The 20,340-nt window shown below is 40.0% G+C and overlaps 1 protein-coding gene across 2 annotated transcripts; it reads right to left on the bottom strand.

Moving 5' to 3' along the window:
- Positions 1-664: 664 nt before the first annotated feature.
- Positions 665-18,865, bottom strand: tmem161b (transmembrane protein 161B). Of its 2 annotated transcripts, none has more exons than XM_037098901.1 (12): positions 18,642-18,865; positions 14,310-14,413; positions 13,110-13,190; positions 10,793-10,890; positions 10,525-10,681; positions 8,905-9,056; positions 8,740-8,800; positions 8,485-8,625; positions 6,906-7,019; positions 5,686-5,860; positions 4,102-4,198; positions 665-4,010 (listed from the first exon to the last, which is right to left on the bottom strand). In XM_037098901.1, the coding sequence occupies exons 1-12, from the start codon at positions 18,642-18,644 to the stop codon at positions 3,721-3,723; spliced, it is 1,473 nt and encodes a 490-aa protein (XP_036954796.1). In that variant the 5' UTR covers positions 18,645-18,865; the 3' UTR covers positions 665-3,720. The 2 variants fall into 2 exon arrangements, with proteins under 2 accessions (XP_036954796.1, XP_036954798.1); XM_037098903.1 differs by lacking the exon at positions 18,642-18,865 and adding an exon at positions 18,128-18,251.
- Positions 18,866-20,340: the final 1,475 nt, after the last annotated feature.

The raw sequence follows: 20,340 nt of genomic DNA, 5'->3' as shown, positions 1-20,340 counted from the left end.
ACATGTGAATTTGAGGAAGAAAAACAATCATCATGCGTAAATTTCATGACAAGGCCGTGCCACTGAAGGAAACTGCTCCGCGGTTAAGGCTACATAAGGATACATGAAGTGTAACCATTTTATTTTCAAGTTATTTAAGTTTTTTACTCTCTGATCCAACAGAAACATGCTCATCGTCATCAACCCCATCTCAGGGACGTTGACTTCTGTTGGCCTGATTTGGTGGAAAAGAGAGAATGAGACTGAACAAGGAACGACAGACTGAGATGATTTTCACTTCACTCAGTCTTTGGTGAGGCATCAGTTCTGAGGCTGTTAGTTGGTCTTTTGTGCCTTCAAGCTTCAGTAGGAATACTGACTTGCTTTCACTTTGGTAATTTAATTGAGCTATCAAACTCAAAGTGAATATAGATACATTAAATATCTAAACTCCCTTCTCCCTTTAGCACTTAATGACTGCGACCCATACATCCATCTGATATTTCTGCTTCTACAGGAGCCGAGAAAAAAACCCTCAAATGCTTAGATGCTCACCTTGAAATTACCAGTGAGATCCAAAAACATCTAAAGCTTCATAAGTGAACCCCTGTGTCCCTGTTGGCCCACTGCTGAGGACGATCATAAAACTACTGGAGCATAAGTGATGAAATAAACAAAAAGGACATAGTAAAGAACATAATTTATTTAAGACAAAAATCAATATTTCATGTATTTACTTCCGCTTACAAAACCAACAGAAGCAAATACATGAAAGAACAACAATGTGTTTAATTTACTTCGTGAACCGAACAATGAATAATAAACACTTCGAGTGGTAACAAACAGAAGAACCAACGCCTCATCGGACCACTGAGTTCTGAGTATCCCAGCTACTTTATAACGGACCATACCATAAAAGGAAATAATAATTATAAAAAACAAAAAAGTTTAACTGTAACTGATTTGTCAAACACATTTTTCAAACCTGACTTAAGCCACCATGCACTCCACATAACAAAATAAAGTGTTTGCTGTTAAAATTAGAAATGTTTACAGGCCTCGACATGTGTAATAAATACAAAAACAAAGAAAAAAATCAATCAGTAAAAAAAACAAACAAACAAAAAAAAAAACAGTCATTAGGACAAATTAGAGCTTGTTTGAAAAGATAGATTTAACAGATGGTAGTACAAGTAATGAGTTTGGGGTGGAGGGGGTGGGTGGGGTTAGGGGTGTTAAATCAACTCACCATACAAATCATGTTCATGAAAACAAATCTAGAAATTAGGCAGGATTGATACATTCATTATGTGCATATTCCCCGTCATTTTAAAAACAAACCAAACTAAAACTAAGACTTTCCACTTTAGGAGTTTAAAAATGTGATATGGTGCTGCTTGACTTTGTAAAAAGTTTTTTTTTTTTTTCTGTTCAAAGTTCATGAACTGGAACTGGAACACATAGATTACAGCTCTACTGACAAAATGAAACCACCAGATTGTGTGATCTGTAATGAATCTGGCATCACGGACCTTACATTCCTGAACACACCGGACAATCATATTGGGCGAGTGCTTCGCGAGCACAATGTTTGTGCGTACATTTACCCACTAAAGCATTACAGTGTGCAAAGACACTGTAAATACTGTGAACCAGAGCTTGTGATTCCTCTCTTTATCAGGATGGATCTACAGAAGACAGAAGGCCGCAGAGTTGTAGTCCAGACGTAGTTTCAAACACTTGCAGACACCAGATCTACAGACATTGGGACGAGGGGACAGAATGACTTGGCACCATTTAAAAAAAAAAAAAAAATCTGAACTTTTACAAATTCACAATTTGATCCATTAGAAAAAGAATAAAAACAAACAGATTGTTCTCAGATAAAATTAAAAGCGCTGGATGAGCAGAAGTTAAAAAAAAAGGGAAAGCAGAACACGAAGGCTGTAGCTTATCAACAGTAGCTGACATCATCTCCTCTTCATCACAATGCCCTTTCAGATTACAGCTGACCTACAGCAGAGATTCCTACACATGCAGACAGACACATGGACATCAGCACACACCTTGACAGAGCCCTAGGTGTCGTCCTCCCTTTAAAACCATTGCTGCTGCTCAAAAAGAGCTTTAAAATTCTCTCATAGCTTCTAAAATGGCTCAGATAAAACCAGGGAGGTCACAATGCAAATGAAACATCACAAATCTGTTGGAACGCCTTTCAGTTAAAACCTAAGCTTGTCCTTCGACAGCAGGTTCAATTAGACACATTTAAATACATCAGCTTCAAGTCAATGAGATGTCTCTTCATGAGTTTAAACATCTCCTCTTCCTCCTCTGCAGGTACGATTCTTCTTCATTTGTCCACTCTCTTAACCCTGGTAAGCTTGCATGACAGCTCCACCCAACCAGCCATTCTGGGAACATCCACAGGCTGCTCCTCCCTCCTCCTCTTTCGAACAGAGATGCATTGGTCCTTCCTTCAAACATTTAAGACTCTCTCTCCCACTTTGTGGTCTGGGGCAATGGAATTTTGACATTTGAGTTATATAAGCTAAGTGGCTTGAACTCACTTTAAAGTTTTGATCAATAGACAAAAATGGGGCACATGTATGGCAGTTGTCGGCTCCCTCAAAAACTAAGAAAAGGAAAAAATACATGGTGACTTTACTCTCATTTGAAGCCTCCATGAATATCTTCAGATTCAATGACATTCTGCGATCTAAATATAACCTCTCACCTCATATCACTATGGGAAATTAGCAGTATCATGTGCTGTGATATGACTGGAATATAAACACACCGTACCTTTGTAGGCATCCGGCAGGACTTCACGTGAAGTCCCTGCACATACGAATGTATGCAGTTTTTCCTGGACTGATCTATGAGTTTTGAAAAAGGAGGCGAGGACAATAGTCTGAAATCTGACTCCTGACATATATGAAGCTGTAGGTTACAGATTACAGAGACTCATCACTACAGGTGAAGTCGCTCTGAAGAACGTCTTGGGAAAACATCCTTTTGGACAACACAGGGTGGTACGTCTTTGGATCTAGGCTGCGCAGTCGACCCTTCAAAAGGGAAAAAAATGGGAAAAGCAGTGCAATTTTGAACTGGAAAGTTAAGAACTCTTAAAAAAAAAAAATCACTAGAATAACAGACCGTACCATGGTAAACCAATAGTTTTGCTGGATACGCGTCTTGGTGTGATTGGCCTCTGAGAGGCTGCATTTAGACCTTTTTTAAGTAAAAAACATCATGAATCCAAAGAAACTAATACACTGCATGTGGCCAATTTTGGAAAAGTTGAATTAATTTCAATCAACTACTCTCAACTACAGTATTTTTCCTCATAGTTATTTCATACAGCAAACTGGGCCAGTTTCCCACCACTATGCAAATACACCACTGACACTGAATAATATTCTTGAAACTCATACTTTAGTCTATCTATTATTAGGGTTTTTATAAATCTTGCTCTCCAAATAAAAAGGGAGTGTAGTAAAAACAATGACAAGAGTTCACAGAGTCATCTGTGGAGGAAGCACATGTTGAACCAGGAGCTCTGATGATATGCTCAGTCATTGTGAGGTGGTTGGAAGAAGGAAGGAGGGAGGAGGGAAAGGAGGTGCCATGGAGCAGAGTCATCAATAGGCTTCTGTTGCCACCAACCAGTTCTTTCTGATCACGCTGAACACACAGTAACCCTGTGGGCGCCTCGCTGCCTCTTAATGGCTGGTGATGCTATGCCGCCATGAGATACTGATGGTAGAAGAGGCCAAAGAGGGAGGTGGAGAAGAGGCAGGCAGCAATCCACCAAGCAAAGAAAGAGAAGAGACCCCGGAAAAGCAAGGGGCTGAAGACAGTCCGCAGGCTCCCCAGAGCCATTGACAGCTGGGCTACCGACGCCCGCGCTCCTGTTTCTGCCACTGAAGCTGGTGTTGGGGCCGCTATTGGTGCCGCGCCCATCACAGAGTTCATATCATGGGTGCACGGCAGGTCTTCTTCAGGATAGACCCACCACGAGTGTCCACCTGTAATAAAGCAGGCAAAAGACTAAAATGCTTTGAACTCGATGGCAATGAAATATTCTAAATTGAATTCATTTAGTGGTGCATGACTTACCTAAGGTTTTTAGCAGCAAAGTTGTATGCAGCAGCATCACCAATGGTGCCACATACTGTAGAGCTATTACACACAAGTAGTAAAAAACACGTGCAACCTGGGTGAAAACGGAAGAAGAACTGCATTACGATGGGCTTTCACACAAACGGTTTGACAAGACATTTGCAGGATTTGAAGGTTTAACGATGAAATCTCTCATTTGATTTTTATTTCTCTCAAACAATCTCTTCACACGTTATTTAACATAGCCTGTGGCTAGTTACAGTTTCAGTTTTATCTAATCAAACAAATGGCATTTTTACTGCTGACGGTCGTTAGATAGGTGAGTTCATTCAACCATGAAGTCTAAAAATAAAATTCACCTAACAATAGACACTCCTGACAGCATACCTGTATTTGCAGCACCATATATTCTATCATTTGAGCTGATGTTTTGACTTTTGCATCCCGAAGAATACAAGTTGTAACATAGCAGTAGACCAAACTGTCCGTACTTCCTGTTGGGGACAGCTTTTACAGGCAGGGTGATAGGAGCTGATGTGTTTGGCCACAAGTGATGCCAGTCGTAAACACACTCACTGATAATGTATCCAATTTCCAAGTGCACCACAGGTGGGCTGCATGCCTCCTGCATAATGCATTTCCTGTATGCAGCTAACTGAGTTTTGTGCTCTGTTCTTTAATTCAAAAAGTCCAGACCACGCCTCTGCCAAGGAGGTTATGTTTTTGCTTGTGCTCATTTGCTGACTGGTTGGTTGGTTTGTGAGCAGGATTACACAAAACTCATGCATGGATCGGGTGTATTTAGGTGGAAGATATCTATAAGTGATTACAATTGGATATAGATTCAAGTAAATATCCAGAGCTCATATGGAATTAATCTCCCACTGATGAAAAGTCAGGTTAAGTTTTGTAGTCCACAAAACATTTCTGAAACTTAACAGCTGAAGTAGATAGGGACTTGTTTTACAACAGAAAAGAAAAACAAAATAAAAAACATAACTCACTCCATACTGCTTGTCCGGCGTAATCCAAGTTTCCGAGTATGCCAGACAAGCTGTGGAACAATGTTGTGTTTTTTTTGTTATTATGTTGCAATGCTGTTTTGTCCTGGAAACTTCACAGATTTTCCATTGGAATTGGGAAGAGTAGATTATGACTGAACTTTCTTTTTTGAGGTGAACTGTTCCTTTAATTTTTTTCTTTGATATCAGATTAGGCTTGGCGGAGGTATGCGCTCTACTGAGTGCCTGTCAACTTGTTGTGTCTATATTTGCATTCAATAAAGGGAAACTGATTTACTCCGTGATCCAGCAAGGCAGTTCCATCTTAGTTTCATGTCTCACCTTTTATTTTATCTTAACATTAATCTTATATAAAACCAGGAGAACTGCCATTTTCCACCCATAGTCCCTGTCAGATAGATACTATAAACTATGACTGACTGATTTTACCACTGCTCTGCCTTTTAATCCCTTCAACAGTTCAGCATGTGTTTAACAAGATAATGATTTTATTTTGTATGTATAAATCCATGTGGAATTGCAGAGGAGGGGAATAAGGATTATCTTCAATAATATTTACCATCTTCTGCAGGTCAACAGTACTTATCCGTCCTGCCTCTCTCTTCATCTGTTCCACACCCTTCTGGGCCAGGTTGAGGTAGGCCTGCAAATGATGCCTCATCATAGCGAGCCGGAGTATACACATCAGTATGATGGTCCATAACCGCAACGTATCATACGTCTGCTCAGTCATCCTGACATAAATAGAAAGACAGATGGGAGTGTGTAAGAGAGGGGACATGATGGAGCGATGACAGCCTTTTCTGGCCTGCAAACTCAACATCATGTATCCGCTCCATCGTGCGGATGGTAGGCAGAGACAATGAGACAGGCAGGAAAGCAAAAAAAAGTCATAAACTACCCAGAAGAGAAAGTACAAGAGGGTGAAATTGAGAGATTAAAAGGTGAAAAGGGTGTACTGTAACATGAAATCGGGCTCAGTCATGTTTGACCTTGATGGCATCACAGTCACTGTCAGCATCAGGAGAGTCTGACACACGACAGAGTTCAAACTTGAAACAAATGAAAGATATTATCTTTGATGGAGCTAACGAGACGCTGCATCTATAGAGACAATAAAGAGCTGTCCCTGTTTACAGTCGAATTTCATCTCAAGTAGACGTCACTTCATCTACGAGATGATTACATTCCTTATCTCACTGAATGGTTGTAAATTTCATCTTCATAACTGCTGTTGCGTTGTTTACAATCATTTTCCAGGACAAAAGCCAGTTACTTGTATTTTCAGAGCTCTGCATCATTGTCACTCTCGCTCTTGTTTGAACTGTAGCTCGCTCGATATCGAGGGAGTCTAACCGGCCTGCCTACCAAGTGCAGATCAATCAAAAAATGGTGGGCACATAGACCTTTAGCACTCTCTTTTTTTCAAGCTCATACATGAACTACGAAGCATTTTACAACTCATTGTCCATGCTCAGTTTTCATTACTATTAGTAAAGAATGTACTTGCGAATGTAAAAGTCACTGAAACATAAACAGTTGCTTCTCCTACATTTAACTCAACAATAAAAAAGGTTAAACATCTTTGGACCATGGCTCTACATGCAAGTTATTTAAGAAAAGATAAAACTTTTAAGTGAACGATAAGCGAATGCTCATAAATTACAATATAAGAATAAATTACAGACGCACAATCCACAAATAATATAAAAGTGTAAAAGGAGTAAATTGGACAACAGTGCAGAGCAGAATAAAGGATAATTAATTTATTTTACTTACAAAGGCACACTCTCCTTATCCAGAGTGGGGTTCATTAGATAGTCCTTTGTAATGGGCTTCACCCACAGCAGAACCATGATAAGAGGGGAGAGGAAGTTGATATAAAGCAGAGTCCTATAGAAAAAGGGGAGGTGAGGAAGAACGTGTTGTTAAACTTAACCGATCAAACAATCTATTCAAGACTCATCAATGACTCCGATGTATGACAAAAAAACCCCAGCTCAGTAAGTGGTCCATGCGATCAGTGCAACTTTCCCAGAGAGGGGTGAGAAGATAACCAAGGCTCAGATTTGGAAGGGCTCGGAGATAATCCCTGCTAGTGACAGGGTCTGAGGATGTAAGCTCATGACAGTTAAGAAGGGGAATGGAAGAGGAGGCCATTTTGGAGAGTCTGCTGTGCCAAAGTGGATTATCTGGATGCGACTTGCACCCTGCTCTACACCCCCTATCATGGTCGTAGACATGCCACCCAGTGAGTTCTGAAATAGAAATCCACCCCAACTGTGGAAGTCTTCAACTTACTCGCAGGGTGCTCTCTCTTGTATCTGACAGACTCAGAAATAGAAGGAGACAAGTGCAACTGCACTATATTTGGCTTCTTGGTACCTCTTGAGCACTGTGTTTGTGACCAATCTGACCACATTATGTATTAATTAAAGCCTATCCAACAGCTTTTTCCATTATCATGAGGAACAATTCACTATCACGGATCGCAATGTAAAACTCAAAATAAGTTGATTATGGTTCATTTTCATTATCAGGATAATGGAGATAATCATGACTATCCTCACATGAATGACTTGAACAGGCTGCCTAGATTTTCTGGCAGACAGTCTTACATTGGTTTTCTTATTTATTTTGAGTTGCCTAAGCCTGTCACCGTTGCTGAAGGCACATTGTATCCCACACACAAAAAATTAGATGTGTGGAAATACAACAGATTCTAAACTGAAAAAACATAGGGTGTTTAGGTAACCACCATTTATTCATCTACTCTTTGTGCAGAAAATTCCTTATGATTCATGATTAATTATATAAGGTTCTTTAATTGATTATTTTTTTCCCAGAAAACACAAAAAAAAAAAAAAAAAAACTATATCCCACCTATGCAATGAAAATATTGTATGTGTACTGTATTATATGTTTTTCCCCCAAAAATGCTCTATACAAATTAAATCAAAAGACATAAGTAGTGTGGAATCTTGGGAGTTATTGTCTTGAATGTTGATGTAAATTCATCCACGACTCCTGCAGAAACGTTCATGGATATGGTCACCTTTTAAAATTTGTTGTTGTGTTTAGTTGCGTTTCGCTGACTTCCTTCCTTACTCTGGACTCTCAGAAGTTGTAGTTATTAGACATTTTAACGCAGCAGTGTTACATATCACATCTTGAAGTCTATTTTTTGGCAAAAATGGCCACAGCACTACAAATTATTACTGCCCAGGAACTAGTCTGAGAAGGCTTGTTTTAACTAAGATTGCCATGACCCTCCACCTTTGACATCCCATGAGGAAGTATTCAATGAAAAATACACAAGTGACCATCGAAGTAAAGACCATTACTATAGCAGACTTACTGTGTAAATTTGCATTCGGTTAGATTGAGTGCATCTAGATGCATCTGGGCCAATCGCAGACCAGGGAAAGTAAGAAATGCTCCAATCAGGGAGCAGAGCAGGGCCAGGATCAGCTTGAAGGTGAGTTTAGATATGGGACCCCTGTGAAAGAGGGAACGCATAGTGAGATACTATTGTAGTTTCACGAGTCATAAAGAATTCATGAAGGCAGAGACAACAAATATGATACTATGAGAATACTGATTTTGTTCTTACTGGGACTCTAAGCCCTGGTGCTGCAGAAAATGTAGAGCGCTGTCAGAGAAGTTTGCAAAACCTGGAGATGAAGACATGTTTGACAATGACTCAGTCACGGTTGACAGAAGTAATCAATTTTGGATGTGACTAACGGGGACATTAGCGTGAATGTGGGGCACTCACCTGTCTCCAGACCAAACTCAAGGTAGTTTTCAGTGACGATGAGAATGGCCATGGCTTTGACAAAAAAGAAGAAAGCAAAAGTAATGCAGAGTGAACGCTCGCCTCCTTCCTCCAGCTTGAAGTAGTGGGCCGTTAGAGAGAAAAGGGTTTTACTGTGGGGAGCGAGTCAAGGAAAAATATCTGCAGACGCACACAGGCATACAAAGCAAAAAACCTCTTGGCAGATGTATTCTCAATGCTTTTTACACAGTGAAGGGAGGCAGAAGTATGTCTCTGCAACCAACCAATACAAAACATTTAGAACACAGTAACGCACAGCTGTTAACGACAGGAGTGTGTCGTCTTTAAACAGAGTTTGTGCATACGTCCAGGCCCCGTGTAAGCCTTCCACCCATTACTGCTACACAAACCCAGCATGTGCAGGTACAGAATGTGTAGCAACAAAGCCAGCCATTGATGCTTTAAAGTATTTTTCTCTGCTCCAAAGGAAACTGATCAGAAGGCTATGGACAGAACATCTTTCTAAAGCAAACTTAGGTCACCAAAGAGATAAAACTCTGTTTCCTGAGACACAATTGTCCATTTTTCCACAGCTTTATATATGATTTCCACAAGGCTATTCACTCCAATTAACTCTTTTTTATTTTCTCCTTTCCTCTATTCAGTATAGCTTTTCAGCAATATAAACACTTACCAAAAAAGTTTGAGCCAGCATGAGGCTTCAAAGAGAAATAGAGCTTGTTCGACTGATCATGTTGCAGGCTATACAATTAATATATTCCCTATTTGACCTGTGAACATTGGCCAACGGTGAGGATATGCAGTCCCATTTATAAATTTCAGTAAAAAGGGGGGAAAAACCAGTTACCATAAGATGCAGATACTTGAAGAGCATGCTGCTCTCGGGTTATCAGTGAAGGTTAAGGCAGCAGAGCTGATCTCCAGGGCAAGAGTCTTAAACATATCATCAGAGCTGAAATAGGAAAACTGAAATCAAGTGTCCCATTAACACATATATTGAGCCAACATATTCCCTCATCTTCTTCTTCATAGTCCCATTTCATCTGTTCCACAGTCTGTCCTTTTCCCCAAGCATATCAGTCTGTTGGGCTGTGAAAATTGGGCCTCCAATCTCCGACGTAGGCAGGAAATGACACACCATCTGACCGTGGTGAGCTGGGGCCTGACCAGGAGTACTGGAAAGATTGATCCCTGCAGTTGGTGGCAAGGATAATGCATATTATTTAACTGCCATTCAGCGTAGCAAAATGACCGGTAGCTGTGGAGCATAAAGGTGCTTGGAAGTCAAGCCAGTAGGAGCTTGAGCAGTCATTTTATAGTCTCACAACGTCACTGAAGCTTCCATACAATCAAGCTGGAATGATTTTGTCTCTGAGAGACGAAGAGATTTAACCAACGACAGTATATGATGTAGGATAGGACGGAAATATCTGAGCGTAGAGGAGAAACTATAGAAAACCCTGAAAGATGCTAACCAGCCCACAGACATAATGTAATGTACAGCACAAATGCTTTTCGATTTAAATGAAAGTTTACATCAACAGCAGTGAGTCAGTCTGACAAGAAGAAAAAGGTGTTAAGACACTGACATAAGGATACATGACGAATGCAAGTACCAGCAGGCACCAGACCACACTGATGTTCATCTCTCCCGAGGCCTGAGCCACACTGTAGTACAGCTCTGTAATCAGATAGACCACAGTTGCTGCCACGGTGAAATCCACCAGCCACTGGAACTCTGGGAAGTAGTGCAATGCTGCGGGCATAAATAGCTTAATTAAATCCAAACATACATGGCACAGTGTATTAAACAAGTGATTGAAAAGACAGAACTGTAGTTTACACACTCGTCCGCTTAGATTTATACCTAATGTGTCCACTTCTGTGATGCATTTCGTCTCCAGCTGTAGGTCTATGTCCTTGGGAACTGTTAGCGGCTTGTTGTCTATGTGACCATTGTATTTCCTGGGACAAAGAAGAGAGCAAGGAAACAACAACAACTGGGGTCAGGGTAACAGAAATAATCTCCAAAATGTGAGTAAACAGAATTTTAGACAGTTTGACATAGAAACAGAGATACACACTTTAGAAAGCATCATGCTTAAGAGTAGAGTTGAGCAATAAATTGAAAATGTACAGTACTTATTGTGATATGAGACAATATAGTGATATCTTTTTTTTTATCTGAATTTAATTCCACATGTGTGTTGATGTGTTATTGCCTCATTTATTTGTATTTATTCTCATCGCCATTTTGCATATCAATTTTGATTTTTCAAAGCCTTTGCTTTGTCTGTCCAAAAAAAACCCTATTTTTTTTTAAAAATGCTACATTAATACAGTTATTATTGTTATGAAAAATTAGTATGTCATCTTAAATTTTGGATGTTGTTTAATGGCTTAAGCGTGGATAATAAAAAGGCTGCATTGAGGTTAACTGACGTTTTTCAGTACTCACAACAAAGTATGGTTCAAATACTTGCCTTTACCTACTTCATTTGTATTCAAATTACTGAGGATTTTTTATCAAAAATCTCCTGTTGTTAATATTTCATTAATATACCAATTGTTATACTACTAATATGCTACCTTTTAATATTGTTATAATATTGATATCAAGGTATCAGGTCAAATATACTTTGATATCTGATTTTGACACCCAGTCCTTTTCCTCGATTAAATGCATCTAACAAGATTTCAACATACTGATTTTACTTGTGATATAGTCCAAGAATATTGCTGTATCATTATATGACCATATTGCCAAGCATCACAAATATATATTCTTATAGCGTGGAAGGTTTTACCAGACTTTACTCTTAAAGGTTGTCTCATCATGCCTTGCATACAAACAAAAAGACGTAGCAGTGTGACTATTTTCAAGCATATCTATGGTGAATACTGGTAAAAAGTCAGATGGTGATCTTAAACGGAGAACTGTTCTTCAACTTCAACTTTAAATTGCTTTCCTACCTCCCAAACAGTCATTGTGATAGTGAATCCATCACAGGTATACCCTTCCTTGTTGTGACGTTCAATGCAGCTCAAACACCCTTATTTAACTGTTGGCAGAGGTCTTCATACTTTTATTACAACCAGTACTACTGTACTCTTCCGTGTTCAACAGGGGCAATACATATGCAGTGCTAAATCCCTAACAGCGGGCCAATGCAGATCTGTTCTTTGGGCTTGAAGACCTCATGGGCCTCCACTGTTCTGGCCTTTGTTTGTTCAGCCCGGTGTGTGCTGTATTCACAGGACAATACCACTGTAAGACTCAAGGGCCAAACATGTCTTGGACAGATTTCAACTCCGAGACACCTGACAGGAAAAAAAAGAGGCTCAGCTTCACCCCCGACTGCGGGAGTCAGACCGTTAACAAAAAGAACGGAGCTGCATGGCACGAGCTAGCAAAAGGACAGTGGGTCCATCTTTTTCTTGAAGGGATTACTGAACATGTGGTGAAGCCTTGACCTGCCTCATACAGGGTCGGAGAAAGAACTGCGCTACAAAACCGCCTTAAGTTAGGAGCTGGATACCACGAGGAACAATAAGGATTTACTTTCTATGGTCACTTCAATTCAAATTCACATTTAAAAGGAGAGTACAAAGAAAATGGCACTAAATTCATGTGTTAAACATATGGTTCCACTTCCACCTGCAGCCTTAAAAATTAACAGTCCATTTTTTTGAATTGCAAAACATTCCTGAAGGAAAATCATCTTCAAGGATCAAAGCTTGGCATCTGACCACTTTGAAGACATACTGCTGTTTGGGAAACTTTGATTTCAGAAAAATGCAATCCTTTTAAACTGTCATCCCCTAAAATAGCCTAAATAGCGATGGTCCCAAAAAACAGGACCAACGTTCCTCACATCTGCTAGACAGGGCTACTTCTAAGCCGAGCTGCTCTGAGCCTCGATGACGAGCCATAAAGGAATGAAACAACAAAAACAGACTTCTGTCTCCTTACTTCAAACAGGCCTTAAATGAGCCACATAAACACATCAGCTTCATCTGTTTGCTGACATGCCTGTGGTCTCCATCCATCTCAAATATCTACGTCTCATCTTTTCTTTCCTCTCTGATGAAAGAGGTACCTTTCGTTCCTCCTCTCTGCCGCTGCACTTCCCCAGCCCCCAGACAATAACCCTTCTTCATTCCAGCCCTCCCCTTCTACCTACCTGTCTTTCCTCTTCTGTCCTTTTTGTTTCCCAGCTAAGCTCCTCAACTCATCTTCCGTGGGGTGCTGATACCAACGCAGACTGTGAACAAAGAGCAGGAGAGGGATGTGGAATCAGGCTCAGATACGGACAGAGGAGGAAAGAGTAAGAAAGACACAATAAAGGAGATGCTTCAACATAAATGACTGTAATATTTTATTATGAAGAAATACAGTATAAATTAATTGATCATGCTTATCCGACAGCATGGAAAGTGTAGGTTAAGTGCTATGTAACAAAACAAGAGACATATTTGATAATAACTTGTGTTCACTTCCAGTTCGTGCAAGCATAAAGGCAATTTTGTTTGAAGCAGAAAAAGCCCTTAGAAATCTTTCTTTAAGGAAATTATAAGAAAAACTGACATAAAGGTTTGCTTCTCTGAGCAGGAGTCAAAGCCTAAATTTATCCCAGCACACACGCATACACACCAGATGTTTCTCTGTGCTTTACTTTATATCAGTGACTTTGATAGACATCTAATAAGCATGTGAAAAGCTTTACAACAGCTAAGTTATCTGTCCTTAAGGATCGAGATTGAAACAGGAGATAATTTCAGAGCATCCTTTTAGAAGACAAACATTTCAGGCACCCTCCTTAACTTTGTTTGGAAACCCTCTAGTCAGCGTATCCTGAGAAGCACTCTGTGAGGCAGAGGCGTAGAGAAGGAGCACAAGCTTGTTTTTCCTCCATGCACACTTATTTATTATGGAAAATTAATTAGTAAATATTCTGGAGGGACACTCTGGGCCTCATGCTTGGGGTAAAACTTTTTGAAAATTGTTTCTACAGTGCCCTGAAAAAGGAAACTGAATCAATTATTCAACATGTTCCATGAAGCTGCTGAAAAACATATATGGCATTAATTAGAGGAAATGAGGCTGGCACTTGATTTCTAAGCACCGTCCTCTTGGGTCATCACAACATTTGGATGCCCTTTGGTCTTTGCTGTATGATTTAATGACTCTTTTTTTATTGTTATTTATTTATTTCTTTAAACCCTTTTGAACACTCTCTCATCTCAGTAAACATTACGATCTGCATTGTTGTGGACCCTTTTTGAAAAAAACATCTCAGGAGGCAAGTTAGAATACTTCTTAAAAAGAACCTGTTGCATGCAGAGAAAATATCTGAAACAGCATGTAGGGGATGCTACATTACCTGCCACTGCAGAGTAGCCACCTTGCGAAGGAATAATGAGGTATGATTTTCTGAATTACACTGGCCATTACCATGGTAACCACCAGCTGCACTCCGATCACACCCTGTGGAAATAAGATTGGGGTTTCAATGACAGTCAAATAGTAATTAGACGTGCTATAAACCAGTAACACATACAAGATAACTACAAGATAAATGCTGCGGCATATCTTCTAACTTCTAACCTTAGAAAGTGTTTCAAATGAATTAGAATTTCAAAAATTCTACTACCAATCTCAGAACACACATCTCGGCATTACACCCTAATCTCAAGTGCCTGTGCGATTAATACAATTCTTTCTACATACCGTTTACACACCAACAAACTTGTTTATACACAACACATTTTTCAAGGGACCACATACAGAGTGTTGTCCCAACAAACATCAGGAGTGCCGAGAGGCTTGTGATTACTCGTTATGTCAGACTTTGCTTTACTGATGCACTATCTAACAATGTAAACTGTGCATATGAAGGTCAATTATAATAAACAGCTCTTTAACACTGCCTCTAGTCTTTCAGAGGACAATTCCTGAGCAGTAGAATGTGTGAGTTAGCTATTAATTGACAGAGGTGAGGTGATAGACTTGGTTATAATGGGCCTGTATGCCCCACTAGCAGTCGCCTAATATGTTGCCAAGATATGTGGCAAGAATATTCTTTGCCCTCATAATACTTTTGGTGACCATGACTCCTGAACTTTCCTTCAGCTACACCATCAGTCTTTAAGTTCCACTTGTAAACAAAATTGCTTTATCCTCCCAGGAGGATAAGTGCTTTTAATGTGTGAGACCGCTTTGCTCTTTCATGATATGTTATATGGGGATATGTTTGATATTCAGTCAAAATAAAGATGATACACTGGACCATGTAAGATTCAAAGCAATTCTTCTTCTGTTTTACCTACCAGTAGTATTTACTGTATAAACTATTTTCAACACATCAGCATGAATCAAGTTGAATTAAAAAGAATTTCATTATTAACTATCTAAAGTTTATTGGTGTAAATAAAATGTACCAATGCTGTCAGTAGCATTCATCTGAATGTCAGCCTCCGTGTGCCCAGGAGAATGAACAGCCAGCACTCCCGTGGTCGGTACCACAAGATTTAACAACATAAGGAGCTCAATATCAACCCAGCACACTTAGATCAATATTCACTTAGGCTTAAGAGGCCAAAATCATTCCCATCATGCTGCGCTTTTATCCACACTGTAGGGTAAGGTCTGCGGGTTGGCCTATCTACTTGGCAATCAGCAGGAATCATTGATATCTGTGCCTACACACATTTGAGCAAAAAGAAGCAATTAGCCAACTAATCCCCAATAAAATATCATCTCTTTTCCAACAACAGTCTTGTGTCTGTGCCGGCACCTGGGAACGTACCAGTGAATCTACACACAAGCTCATCCTCTGAACATGCTGCCAAGATTCCAGTGTAGTTTGTTTTGTCAACACATGAATAATATTAGGCTACGCAAGTCTCCATGACCTCACCAAATTCCCCTCAATAGAGCGACCCTAAAAGAATAATTTAGGGAAATTTAGAGAATTGTTGGTCAATCAGGAGACATGTTTTTATTTAATAGAATGTAAAACTACTGCAGGAGTCACTGTTTTCCTAAAACAGAAACAAATCTGCTGACGTTCAGATGCTGAAAAGGTGTCTTCTGGGTCGGTCAATCAATGGGCAGTGCTGGGCCTATGCCGCCTGCATGAACCATACCCTACGTCTCTTGCAGAAACCATTTTTTCCTGAAAACAGGACAAAAGTGATGAGGCAGTCAAACAAGACTGCTCTTTACAGAATTCTCCTTGACAAGTCAGTGCGAATTTCATCAAAACATTGTCAACATCATATTTTTGTGTCTTTTCTACGTCACTGTATTTCAGTGTCCATTTGTGCCTCACTAATATAGACAACATTCACTCTTTAGCTGTGTAAACTCAATACAACACAGCATCATAACATATCTGTAATAATCAAACAATGCTACATACACTGATAAAACCCAATTAGGAGGCAAATGTGGGTATCATTATTGAAAATCTCCATTTCTGCCTGTTTAAACTGCAACACTGACAAGGAGGTTTTGGACTATCTTCAACCTGGAATGAGGTTTCAAAAAGGTCTGTTTCCAATGACCTAAAACAAGGTTTGCATGTGTATGAAAAGTCAAAATGCATAGATAGTTGAACATGCTAACCCAAGCTAACTCATATCCTGCGTTTAACTTAAGGTTAGACAACAAGCATAAAGTCATTATAATGAACAATACTGCACATAATAACAGTAAACATAAAGGTTGAACCTCTGTCAGACTGCAGCAGGTGTAGAGGATGGAAATGAATGACACCTAAAAGGAGAGATGGTGAGGCCAGACCTGGGCACTAGACCTAGATTTTGGATTGGTCATGGGGATCCCCAGCATCACCCAGCAAGGGGTAAGTCCCAAATGCTAAAGTCAATACGTCTCTGGAGTCACAGAGGGGAGAGTGGGTGCCATTAATTTGGCAATCACACTCACTGAAGATGTGACGTGTGACCAAATGCAACCTTTCTGACTCAAGACATTTCCTCCATGTGAGTAACGGTCCGGCTATGTAGGTCAAAAGCACACAGCCTGCGTCTGGTGGATGGTGACCACTCTCTGCGGGGGGCCCTGCAAGGATCCCAGGCTCGGGGGAAATTGAGCCAGCATGGACTCTCTTATCTTGCCCAGTCCGCTTGACCCCCTCCACACAACAACCAAATGAAATCTGTAGGGGGTGGGGAGTGGGAGCTCCAGTGATAACCACCATCCATAAGAACTATAACACCTCACTACTATTTCGCCCATGAATTCTGAAGGAGTGCAACCCCTTATTGATCGATGCTGCCCCAGTTTCATTCATCTTGACTAGTCTTGGTGTAGGTAACTCTCTGTCCAACTACTGGCCACTGGAAAATTAAGAACACACATTCAAACAGAAATATTGAACAAAATTGTATATCAAAATACTAAAATTGAAGTAAGAGTAGTGATGTGACAATACTGAAATTTCTACACCTTGAAGTACATTGATATTGTCTACCATGTGGAAAACATGACACCACACTGATGGCATACAACTTTAGATTTTTCTTAAAAGCTGAATAAAACAAGACTTTTTATCTAAGTAAATTCACTTAGATAAAACGAGTTAATAGTTTTATCTACGTAAATTTACTTCCGACAAGTCAGAAGAGTGATATAAGGCAGGGCCGGTGTGTCAGCTCACTGTCAGAGAGAGGAGACAGCAAGAAAGTGCAGCTGGTGCAAGTGTATTGATACTGCGGAATGTTAATATTGAAATATTTTCAAATACTGAGAAACATTATGCATCAATACACTATGTATGATACCCTGAATCCGTCATTTTCTGCGATACACTGTAGATCAAGAATGGATGCCATTACCTGCCTGGTAATCGCTTCCACAATAGTACTCATATGTTTTATCAAATCTGTTTGGATTATCTGAAGAATAATACAAATCAACATACATAAAGGTTAATAAATGTACATAAATGTAGATAATACATATACAACGAAGACAAACTCCTTGATTGTGTTGGTGAAATTATTCTGTTGCCTCCCTTCTTCTACTTTTTGAGGAGTATCATTTACTTTAACAAAACATCATGGATGCCTACGACTAGCACACAAATGTAAAACGTGCATACAGTGCAGCTAGTATTTTCCCACAGTAAGTCACATGTTCAGTGCATGCTTACAGAATAACCAACAGTTTACATACTTTAGGCAGACTTTGTTAGATCCACAGTTCGTCTGAGGGCATCCTGAGGTCAAACCTCAGGTGGGTAAACACACCTTGACTTCTCCTACCGGTATCCTGCTGCAGAATGAATGGCATGCTAACTGAATGTGATTCATTTCTGATATATGTAACTTATCTTTAACCTCCCCCCTACAACACCAGCTAATGTCGGGATTCACAAACACAGTATCGAGGTTAACGCCACTTCAAACACAAAGCATTATAAGCTGTTAACGTCACCCGGCTACAGGCTTTTAGCTAACGCTAGCTACATAGCTACACTGCCTAGCCGGCTACAAGCAGTTGCTATGGCTAGCAAGTTAAGCTAACGTCTCACTGATCTCACAACCACAAACTGCTAGAACAAATAAATGGGTCAGTAACGTCACGGAAGACATCCATATGAAAACTGTCACCAGCAACCAATGCTCCTTCAATGAAGTGTGACAAATTCGACAAACCGTTCCGTTCAGGTGCTCACTGTCACACTCACCATGTTGATGCAGTGCAGCTGAAACGGACTCTTCCCCGGCAACACTGAGCACCCCGAGTCGGAAATCAAGCGGCGAGGAGCACATAAGCCCTTTTTGCGATGGTTGTGCACAAAATGAAGGGGTTTCTCATTCAAATTTCCATCGTATCCTTGCAGTGATGGGCTAAATCGTGAAAACTCAATGGATCCAACCTCCGCTTACAAGTGTTTTCAACTGCAGTAGAGGTCACGCTAAAATTTTGGGTAAAGGGCTGCCCTCAGATATGCCTGTACACGTAGAGTAGAACGTGGGGATTTAATTATTTTCCATTGCATACATCGAAATAAAACTGGGCTCATCAAATGTATTATATATGTACGTTTGTATTGTTATTTTTTAGTTGGACTTAAATAGTGTATATACTTTGTCATTTTGAAAAGGCTCACACAAGACTGCTAAACCTATGCATTAGGACCGCCGCAAACGGAAGAGAGCAAAGAATCACCACCGCACATGACAGATCTGTACCTGCATCAGCTGTCTGGCAGTGGGCAGTGTACATCAATGACAAGAGGCAGAACAGTCTCCTGGTTTCTGCTTTGCTTGATCTCGTAATGTGATTATTGACACAATATATACATTTTACTTTGTGTCTGCATCAGTTGGTATACGAAGCAGGTACTGCAAGCATGTCTACCCCTGACTAAGGTGACTGTCATAGGATGCTTTACTCTCACAGTCTGTCGCTGTTATGACATTATTAATTACTAAAGATTCATTCGCTTGTGTACGGTAAACTACAGAAATTATGGATGCATAATTTGTGCTAATCATCTGACTTAAACAATCTAGGGACTCTAACACAAGCTCTCTGCTCTTAAAGTTAGTGTTCACCAAACCCAGTGAAAGGACAGAGGCTGTGTTTAGTGATTGTTCAACGTGATTGGAATTTATATTTAGCATGAAATCTCATGTGATGATTGAATGCCAACTCAGAGTTTAACAAGATTATTATGTCTTCCGTTTACTGAACATGTAGGGAAAACAAGGCACTCATGAGTTTTGTCAGACCACTATTTCTGGAATTGATATTTTTACTTTTCATCCCTATAGTGTCGAAAAGATCGAGTTGCTAACTTTGTTTTGCAAAAAGTCTATGGCATTTGAAATCAAGGTAAACACCAATAAATGACGCTCTGGCTGTGTTATGAGTACAGTTAGACATAGTGATATCTGCATCACTTACAGCATTAAAACACATAAACAGAATTATTGGTTATATTTTATAATAAATCAGTATAATACTGGAAATAGACCAACATTTCAATTTTCCCTCCTCTAGCATTTCCCCTTGGTATTTCTATCGCAAAGACAGCATTAACAACATGGCTGCTGCCAACAGCCTGACAAAAACCCTAACCCTAACCCTAACCCTATGTTAGGATCCTAATTTGACCTAATTTGAAACCTAAATCTTAGCACTATAAAAAGACAGTGTAAAACACCTGGTTGCAGTAATAGGCAGGTTTTGAAGCTTACTGATCTATTAGAAAGAATGTGTGTTTTGAACCATCGCAAGGCCCACTGGTATGAGGAAGCGCGTATTGGCAAGGGAACACACTTTGACACAACACTGCAGTGCTCTCCAAAGAGCGAATGCTCCTCTATTCTTTCTTGTTAAACCTCGGTTACTATCACTCGCCCTCTTCAACGTCTTAC

Source organism: Acanthopagrus latus, chromosome 5, assembly GCF_904848185.1.
Source record: "Acanthopagrus latus isolate v.2019 chromosome 5, fAcaLat1.1, whole genome shotgun sequence".
NCBI lineage: Eukaryota > Metazoa > Chordata > Actinopteri > Spariformes > Sparidae > Acanthopagrus > Acanthopagrus latus.
The sequence above is the reverse complement of the archived record's forward strand: the minus strand, read 5'-3'. Positions and strand labels throughout refer to the sequence as shown.